General features: G+C 37.7%; 2 protein-coding genes and 1 pseudogene across 2 annotated transcripts; 2 read left to right on the forward strand and 1 right to left on the reverse strand.

The window, feature by feature from the left end:
- The first annotated feature begins 1,824 nt into the window (after positions 1 to 1,824).
- LOC122825901 lies at positions 1,825 to 1,992 on the forward strand (annotated as a pseudogene).
- Positions 1,993 to 2,335: 343 nt separating this feature from the next.
- mrps18a (mitochondrial ribosomal protein S18A) lies at positions 2,336 to 6,121 on the forward strand. The gene is made up of 6 exons (XM_044106280.1): positions 2,336 to 2,524; positions 3,004 to 3,035; positions 3,626 to 3,730; positions 3,823 to 3,946; positions 5,474 to 5,546; positions 5,657 to 6,121. The coding sequence occupies exons 1-6, from the start codon at positions 2,377 to 2,379 to the stop codon at positions 5,799 to 5,801; spliced, it is 627 nt and encodes a 208-aa protein (XP_043962215.1). The 5' UTR covers positions 2,336 to 2,376; the 3' UTR covers positions 5,802 to 6,121.
- rsph9 (radial spoke head component 9) lies at positions 5,899 to 9,462 on the reverse strand. Its single transcript, XM_044106279.1, has 5 exons — positions 9,108 to 9,462; positions 8,847 to 9,009; positions 7,979 to 8,108; positions 7,582 to 7,728; positions 5,899 to 6,417 (listed from the first exon to the last, which is right to left on the reverse strand). Exons 1-5 carry the CDS (start codon positions 9,332 to 9,334, stop codon positions 6,257 to 6,259), a joined length of 828 nt encoding a protein of 275 aa, XP_043962214.1. The 5' UTR covers positions 9,335 to 9,462; the 3' UTR covers positions 5,899 to 6,256.
- Positions 9,463 to 9,540: the final 78 nt, after the last annotated feature.

Below are 9,540 nucleotides of genomic sequence, written 5' to 3' on the forward strand. Positions count from 1 at the left end.
TTATGTCTAAGCCTTTGAATAATAATTAAAACAGCTCAATAGACTTTTGCTTGTGGTTTGATGTAAATTACAACCAAAACATTAGTAGTAGCAGGAGTTTATCTGTTAATCTTTATTACCTTTAAGAAAGATAATACGACTCTCTGTTGGAAACTGATTTAAGTCCACTGACTTTCACAGAAACTAAATCTCTAGTCCATTGCATTTAAAATAATGTCTTTTTACAAAACGAAGACTTTTAGTTTTGCACTTGCTTGGGAACAAAAATTCCCAGTCATTTTAAAAAGCAGTAGTGTCCATTTGTATAATAATGACAGAAGCGCTAGCTAGATACATAGTTGTGTAATGTAACAACTATCTGAAATGACAGAAATATGAGGTTATCAGCAATAAATCCTCGGAAACTGGTACAAAAACGGTTCTTTTTATGCTTGCAGGCATTGAAAATCAGGATGATAGCACTTTTTCCACAAACAGTGCTCTGATGACTATAGAAGTGTCAATGTAAAAGATTTTACAAACCCATTTGCAATAGAGATGACCCATAGAGGAAAAACTTTCTATTTAGCTTTAAAAAAGAATTTATGCACTGCCATGTTTCAACTTGTAAAACACAACAAAGTAAAATCACCCTCCTTTATTCTCTTTTATTATTTAATGCCTGCATGTAGGCTAATTGAGTTAGAGCTCTGGCCTGCAGTAGATCCATATTCATTTTGTCTGAACAGTGCGGACACATGTGGATCATTCTTTTTTGCAGTGGTTTCTGCGATCTTATGTTTAACCATCCCAAATGTGTCCAGGCTGCATTCACATCTGCACCCAGTTCTAGATACCATCAAAGATGTGCGATAATGCTTTAGTTGGCTGAGGTTATAAAAGATCTATGAAGGAAAATCTCAAACTGTGAGTTGTTTACATCCAAAGTACGTTTCCTTCTTACTCCGTTTGTTTGTCACAAGTAACAGCCACCAACATTTCATGAAACAAAACGTTTCCCACAGTATGCATTGCTCCGACAACTTTGCGTGCTAGCCGGCATTCATCAGTTTTTGTAATAACACCAGCTGAACCAGACTTCACATTAAATTATTGCTGCCTGGCACTTCCAGTGGTCAAACCTCCACAGGGTACCTTAGTTTCAAAAGGGCTTCAACCATGTTCTGAAAGCACTGTCATTTATTTCAAGAAAGACTTTTACTTGCACGCAGATGAGCAGCTGCACACCAGCTTTGGATTCCTTAAAGCCCTCCATTATGCATAAAGATAAAGACACGAGATAGACTCAGAAACATAGCAAACAAAAGCATTGCAACTGGATAATGGCATAGTGTTCTCATGATAACACTACCAAACATCTGACACCTTATCTGCCACTTTATCTGTGCTTTGAGAGTTTACCTGTATCTTGAAGCTTCTGCATTGAAGGCCTGGCATGTTCTGACAATGGTCCTGTAGGTTCACCTAAATGCTTTCATCTGATGAGCAGGGTACGAAAAGAAGAATGGACACTGAGCCTACTGCTCTGCTTCTGAGGAAAAGCAACACAAAGATGAGAAGCACACTGCTAAGTAGAGTGAAACTGAAAAAAAAAGTTGGGCCTGAAGTAATTTGCCTCAGAAAATATTCTTTTATCATGTTTTAATGGTCTAATTTTAAAAAATGATACTCTAATTACCTATTCTGGGCTTAACCTATAATTTTAAATGATTTAAATAGATGTCCACTGTCAATTTAACACTTTGAATCAACATTTTTTTAAACACAGTTTTAGATTGTCTACATAAGGCTTTTGTAAATCCAATGCTCTTCTGTAATGAATAACATCTTTGTTACCATTTCACTAAGCTTAAATGCTCAAACTGTTTATGCACTGTTACCATGAGAAAAACAGAGCAACACCCATAATCTTTTGCCTTTTACTAAAGATTTCTGTGGAGAGGAACAACATGAGATTTACTTAATTTTTGATACCCTGACTATAACTGGGTTCCTTTACATGTAAAACTAAACAAACAGATTGAATCATTCATTAAGGAAAACTCGTTGAATCAACCTCGTCCAGTGTTGGTGATGATCACACATGACATAAGTTGCTAAGGAGATCTGTATCATTAGAAAATTAACAAAAAGGAAATGTGAGAACAATAAACAGTCTTTATTTCATTGACTAAACTCAAAATAAAGCCTTATCCATTCTGGTGGAAAACATTCAAGAACCCCTGCATGCCAATCTAAAGATTGAGGTTAGTAAAGCGATTAAAGGTGAAATCGCTATAACATTAGGGTTGCAATTATGATTCTTGCCGATGGTGTCGCTGTTTTTAATATACATACTAGCATGTGAAGAAGAGGGGGGGAGGTCAAGAATTAAACATGGCGGCCCGCAGTATGCTAAGATCTATTTGGACCTCATTTGCAGGTTTAAAACAGAGTTTCACGGGCACCAGCGTAAATTCCCTCTGCAGGGTTAATGTTCCCCAGATATCTGCTGTGGCCATGCAGACCAGAGGAATTCGTCAAGGTAAGGCTTCGTCAGAAATGGTGCTGCTTTAGCCACCCGGTCGTGTTAGCATACCCGGTCGTGTTAGCAAATCATTGAAATGATTTTTTCCTCTCATTGTTGTCAAATACTCACCTTCTACCTCTAGAAAGAGACGTTAGAGAAGATAATTAGGAATTTAAACATGTTTGGAAAAAAGGTTTCGAGATTAGATAAAGCTAAGAAGACGCATAATCGTAGCCTGTAAAACTAATATACGTCATGACAACAAGATATTTTATTAAATTACTATTTATCTTGTTACAATTTGAGACAAAAGTTGCATTTTTAAGTGATGTGTTCATTAAGTGTGTGTTATGAGAATTCCTTTAAGCTGTACTTGTTTACTGTCCCTTTGGATGGTCCTGTTTGGGTTACTACATAAAGTAAAATGTAATTTAAAAATATTGTTGAGGTCATTCATGATTAAAACCTGATATTGTTTAACATCTGGTTCACAGTGGTGGAGAAAAAAGAAGGCAATACAACAACGGTAAGTAAACTTTGTCTTTAACCTCAAACAATTAGATTTTATTCTCTCTTTGTTTGTTTTGAGTGTTGTTAGTGTATTATAATCAAGAAGAATTTTTATATGCATTCTTTTTATATAATGCCTCAGTCAGGCGGGCCATATAGAATATTCTCCTGATTGACCCTGATTTGTGCCCGGAAAATACATTGAGAAAAATCTGCATTTTTTTTTTTTTTGCATTTATTAAATCAAAACAAAAAATTTCCATCATTTTTTCTCTGTAGAAAATCTTCAGCTAAAATCTTGTACTTGGTGACACATTTCTGAGCTGAATAAAAAATGATGAGAGGTTAGGAACATGTGCTTTGATGCAAAAATGTACTTAATTCTCTGTTGTACTTAAACCTACTAGTGCTATCATAAAGCCTATTTTTTAATATTCTATGTGATAAAGCTTTAGTCTGATTAAAAAAAAAAATCTGACCAAAATTAGTTCTTTTTTTCTGATCTATATACCAAATTGGTGCATTGCTTAATGTTTTTTTTTTAATTCACATTAATAATTATTGACCATCACATTTCATGTTTTATCATTTCTTTTCTGTTTCTAGATTGAGGGACAAATCATAGAAGTACCAGCAGGACCACAACCTCCAAATCCCTCAGCCAAGTGTCCTATCTATAGATGGAACCTGCAACACAAATACAACTACACTGTAATGCTCCAGAAATGCCTCCAGAATAATCCTATCATTATGGCTGCATCACTTGTTAGAGATACTTCATTGTCTCCGTTCTAATTCCCCAGGACGTCTTATTGCTCAGTCAGTTCATCAGGTCGGACGGGGGGATGCTGCCCAGACGAATCACCGGTCTTTGTTTGGAGGAGCATCGCAAGATTGCCATCTGTGTGCAGATGGCGCACAGAGCAGGTGAGCGTCTAGCTGGATAAAGCGAAGCTTGGATTTACTGAGGTGTTTCTGTGTTTTTAGGTTCTGTTTTGCTGGGAATATGTGGCAATCATGAAAAGTCATTGTGGTTTATATGCAGATTAGTAGAAGTAAAGCTTCATCTGCTGGTTGGGTACAATAAACAAGAACATTCTTCGTCATAGCAAAAGAGGCTTCTTTTTTCTAGCCACTTAAGTTGCACAACAAAACGGGAAAAAAATGGAACTGGGAATAGGCGTGGAACTTTGTCAAGTTGCATTTGAAATATCTAACATAGAAAAATGTTTTTTTTTTAGTTTTTTTTTTAAGACAAACAAAACCAAAGTGTGGAGTACAATAGAACTAAAACTGGCATTCTCTTTGAGGTCTACCAGTGTTACAAATACTAACGCTATTAGTGATTTTTCCCTTTGAGTTTAGCTGGTTTTACTGACGTATTTGAATGTTACCATTGCAAAACACTGGTATTATTATTGGTGACTGTGTTTTAAGTATCTGCAAATAGATGCATATTTCTTCAGTTATATAAAAGTGGGAAATGATTGAAGAACTAATCCTGGGAATATTTATTTAGAATATTTAGAATATTTATCCTTGTAAAAATAATTGGCACCTTCCAATTACAAAAGTCCTCTATTGATGTAAGGTGGATATCAAACGTATCACCTGCTAACTTAGACTTTTTCCTGGTGTAAATTCCTACCCTGGTGAACTGATTTGCAGTGGAAACATACTTTTTTGAGTAAAAATGAAAAAGATATTACTGTTTTATTATTTTAGGCATCTGGTTTATCTGCTAAACAGCGTTTAAGCTAGGCGAGTTGCTGTAACCTCCTTGAGTATTCTACATAAAGCAAGCAAAGTTGGAAAACAAACAAACAAAAACAAACAAACAAAAACAAAAAATATGTATATATATGTGTATATATATACATATATATATGTGCATATATATACGTATATATATACGTGTATATGTGTGTGTATATATATATATACACATATATATATATGTGTATATATATATATATATATATATATACATACATACATATATATACGTGTATATATATATGTATAACTATATCCATCCATCCATCCATTTTCTGTTCACCCTTTGTCCCTAATGGGGTTGGGAGGGTTGCTGGTGTCTATCTCCAGCTACGTTCCAGGCGAGAGGCGGGGTCACCCTGGACAGGTCGCCAGTCTGTCGCAGGGCAACACAGAGACATACAGGACAAACAACCATTCACACACACACTCACACCTAGGGAGAATTTATATATATATATATATATATATATATATATATATATATATATATATATATATATACATATATATATATGGTGAACTTAATTCTACTTACTTCTGCACTCTAGCGCCAACATTATAATCTGACTAATTCCAAAATAAAAAATAAATTTGACATATTTTGACTATGGATGGGTTCAAGGACCCATTTGAACAGGGATTTTTTTTTTATTGTTTTTTTTGTTTGTGTTTAAGGTCTGCTGCCTGACCACAAACCCAAACTTCCAGAGGGTCACGTCCCAAAGAGACCCAAACCCCAACTGAACAGGTGCTGCTTTGCGTCTGTGGCAGCTTGTGTTTTTCCTTCATTATCTACATGCGTTCTTGTCTGGTTTAATGCTACAAAACATTCTTTTCACATCTGTGTTTGGTTAACAGGTACTTGACTCGCTGGTCCATTGGTTCAGTGAAACCCATCTATAAGAAAGGACTGAAGTGGTGCAAGAAGCGCATGGATGTAGGTCACCCAGCACTGAAGAACAACGTGCGGTACGGTTTCAGGCCGCTGTACATAAAGCAGTGAAGGACAGAAAGGACAGATCAGCTGGAGGAGGCGGGGTCTTCGGTTTTTATTTGATGTAATCTGGATTTATGTCATAAAGGCGTGGGAGAAAGCCGTCTGAAGCATAACTTTTGTTTATTAATCTGCATCAGACCTATTATGAGTCATTATCAGCCCCACCCAGAACCATCTTTCCTGACCTTCAAAACATTCTCCAACAACTTCTTGTCACCAACAACCGAGCTCAGTGTTACACTTTCAAAGTAGGTGGTATGTTGATTGTGTCAACACAACGCAAAACAGATGTTTAAATAAAATGACAATTTTTGCTCTCACTCTCACCATGCGTTTACTGTGTAACAATAGCTTTTGTAGAAGCGAACTGAAAGGCTCATTGTTAACTGATCTCAGTTACTCTTAAGACCAAAAAAAACATTTAGAAGTCTGAGATAAAAAAAACCCCCAGCAAGTTTATATTACAGCATGAAAGGAAGGTCCTGGTTTTTCAGCCCGTTGCCGATGTAGATGTATCCATGTTGTGGCGTATTTGGCACATGGTAGAAAGTGAGTCCCAACCACAGGAGGCTACGCAGCATACACACTCTGCTGGCACACTCAAACTGAAGACTCCACGATCCTAAACACAAACACGGCAAACCTGTAAACAGTTGGCATTAAACCACAGGAAGTTGCTACATCCTGCTTTCTGCATTGAAGTGAATCCCGCAGTAATCTTTGGGAACACTATCTTGTTCACATGTAGAAAACTGCCAAGGGATACACTAATAAATCATCCCTTTGTGCGTTTTGATGTCTGCCGCCAAGCTCGTTTCTCACCATGTTTGGGTGGGACCGTCAACACGAGGGACATGGGAGTTGAACGAGAGCTGGATTGGCCAGTACGAAAACATTCGATTACACAAAAGAGAGGCAATTCTGATTAGCCAGCTTTTCCCAACGCTGTTTGTTTTGGACAGATCTTACGAATATGATGAAAGTCAAAGTAAAAAACTGCCATGGATGCTTTATTATGCAAGACGCAACTCATCATAACTGTTGCGGGGAAAAACAAAAGCGCAGTAAATAAAGCTGTGAACGAGGAGGGAGCCAAGGTCTGAGAAAGCCCCTGTATTTTGGCGCAGATATGTTTGTTTTCCTCCCCCATCTTAGGGATCATTTCTAAATATGCACTCCTTATCGTTTTCAGTGAGAACTCTCAACCTGTTTCAGCGAAGGCTGGAGCGAGCGTCGTGCTGAAGCAGCTGCGTGCTGTCTGCTGCAGTGACGACACCGCTCGCGTAAACAAATGCACATGTGGAAGTTCTCCTGAGGCAGACATCTGTTAAGTGTTTGCTTGTGGGTACTAAACATTTCTTCCAGTCCTCAGACATGCACATAGTTTTACACCCAGGACCTCGCTGAGCATGTTCGCTCACGCCTGGACGGGATCCAGCGACAAACCCCAGTGTCGTGTTGACATGACTGTGCATATCTAAATTCGCACGACTGATTATACAGCATTTGTGGTTTAATGTTTGCCTCCTGAATTTGGCTTTTCTTCTTCTTCTTTTTTTTTTTCCATTCCATGGAACACTTTTGGCTGGCGACACTAAAAAAAGAAACTAAAGCTAACTATCTCATTCCATCTACGTTTTGCACATTCAGTGGAATATTTCATTGCTTCACAGTGGTGGAGAAAAAAGACAGCAAGTTTTGGAACATACCAAAACGTGACCGTCAACCTGTGAACTGACAGGTTGGGTAAGGAGAACAATAGATGATGAGAGCACTGCAGCTTTACCTTTAGGAATGTCGTCACTAAGGACATCCAGGAAGTCGATGGCTGGACACCAGTCCCCCATCCTTTCGAGATATAAAGTGTTTCCTCTCTTCGGTTCACGTAAGTGTAGAAAATTGTCAAGCTGCCTCGCTTCTGATTCAGAAAGACCTAAGAAGACAACAGAAAATTCACATTGAGATACAACTGGAACAAAACAAGAATGTGTCTAAATACACAAAGTAGCCAAAGATATTGTAAACAAAGATGATGCCTCCTTGAAATTTCTACCCTGTCTAGCCACTTCAATCAAAAATGATTCTGAGGTTCTTTAACAGAGGATGTCTGAGTCATTTGCATTCTTTGCATGATGCACAGTAAGCCAGAGGAATCTGCACCACAAGATTTACAATAAAGTTACCCTCAAAACTGCGGTTGACATGGACAGGGCCAAGTGGAGTCCTGATGAAGGCACCTCGGGGCACCACAGACACATCTTCATCGATCTGTTGAATAGTCACCGCCAGTCTGTTCTCTTCACTTGATTTGATCTGTAACCAAGAAGGGACGCAATGACTTCACAGAAAACACAGATATGATTAAAAGAGACTTTAAAAGTAACCCTTGTTGTTGATGATCTGGTATGGAGTTTAAGAAGCAAGAAACTTCATTATAATATTGGTAAATGCAATCCCCATGTCAGAAAATACAGTTTGGAGTGCAATTATTGTTGGCTAATCTATTCCAAGTACCATAAACATGCATTTTTCATGTTTATATAATATTTTGCCTTTTGGAGAAAGTCTCATGGCTGAATTTCCTCAGAGCTCCCCTGGTAGCCACCTCAGGTAATCCAAAGGGGGGTCTGTATTTACTATGGATTAAGTACAGAAGACTTCTGTACTTAATCTATATTCATCTCCCTGAATTTGAATAGTTTTCATGAAGTTTTAAAAAATATATCTAATCTTAATACTTAGCATCAAGTTCAGATTTGTAGTTGTTTCTGTTTTGAATAAGTGATCAAACAGAAAAGATTTCTTAAATCTGGAGTTTGCCGTGTAAAATAAATAATTTCTTTAGCAAGAAATACAACTCTGAAACAAATTAATAACTTTAGTTTAAACAGTCAGCTATTTTGTACAGCCATGTTCAGTCTCCAATCTCCATAACTTCGTAAAGGTTTAGCCACCCTCTTTCATATTGGCGGCCTGGGCACTGAGCCAAATTACATTAAAAATCAGCCATTGGACTATTGTGATTTTATTCAGAGCCATTGCCAAGCTTACCACGTTATTCTCTCCTTCTTCCTCTGTTTCAATCTGAAAGTACAGATTATGTTCATACACAAAAGAGGGGTCTCCTGTGAAATGACCCCTCGCAGTTTTGGCCACTTCTTCAATCATGCTCTCAGAGACAGTCGGAAGAAGGAGCCAGTCCATGCAGTTGAAGCTGAATGGCACAGACCAAAAAACATTCATGATAATAATAATAAGAGATATAATAGAAAATAGCAAATAGGATTTGTATCATTAACATGATTACCTTACCTATATAGATATGTTCTATTTTTTATTTCATCTTCACCTCTCCCTTGAGCAATGAAGTAGTCCTGCTTTATGCCCAGTACTTTCCCCCAGAACATGACCCGTTTGAAATTGTAGTTTTTCTTCAGGATCAACATGGACGTCTGAAGTGCGGTTCTCTGCTCAACATTTAAAATACGTCCGCTGCTGGCAATGAAGTCCAGAGAATACGACAGCGAATTTGAGTCCATTGTTACACTACTTCACACAACGACACGTCTATGTTTTATTTGTCTAAAAGTTGCTTAACTACTGAACTAAATGAACCAAGCTAACTCACATACGAGCCAAAACTGTAACCGTCAGGTCCGAACGTTACTTTGGTTGTCGTTGACAACAAAACCTCGTTGCCATAGCGACCTACTGAACTGCTTTTGTTAATCGTTTTTGTGTGTGC

Source organism: Gambusia affinis, linkage group LG22 (assembly GCF_019740435.1).
Source record: "Gambusia affinis linkage group LG22, SWU_Gaff_1.0, whole genome shotgun sequence".
NCBI classification, from domain to species: domain Eukaryota; kingdom Metazoa; phylum Chordata; class Actinopteri; order Cyprinodontiformes; family Poeciliidae; genus Gambusia; species Gambusia affinis.

Excerpts from the sequence above, each read along its gene's own strand:
- mrps18a (XM_044106280.1), top strand. The coding sequence starts at position 2,377 with ATGGCGGCCCGCAGTATGCTAAGATCTATTTGGACCTCATTTGCAGGT. Across the intron at positions 3,731-3,822 it reads AACACAAATACAACTACACT|GACGTCTTATTGCTCAGTCA; the intron begins GTAATGCTCCAG and ends CTAATTCCCCAG. Across the intron at positions 3,947-5,473 it reads GCAGATGGCGCACAGAGCAG|GTCTGCTGCCTGACCACAAA; the intron begins GTGAGCGTCTAG and ends TTTGTGTTTAAG.
- rsph9 (XM_044106279.1), bottom strand. The coding sequence starts at position 9,334 with ATGGACTCAAATTCGCTGTCGTATTCTCTGGACTTCATTGCCAGCAGC. Across the intron at positions 9,010-9,107 it reads AATAGAACATATCTATATAG|CTTCAACTGCATGGACTGGC; the intron begins GTAAGGTAATCA and ends TGTGCCATTCAG. Across the intron at positions 8,109-8,846 it reads AAGAAGGAGAGAATAACGTG|ATCAAATCAAGTGAAGAGAA; the intron begins GTAAGCTTGGCA and ends TCTTGGTTACAG.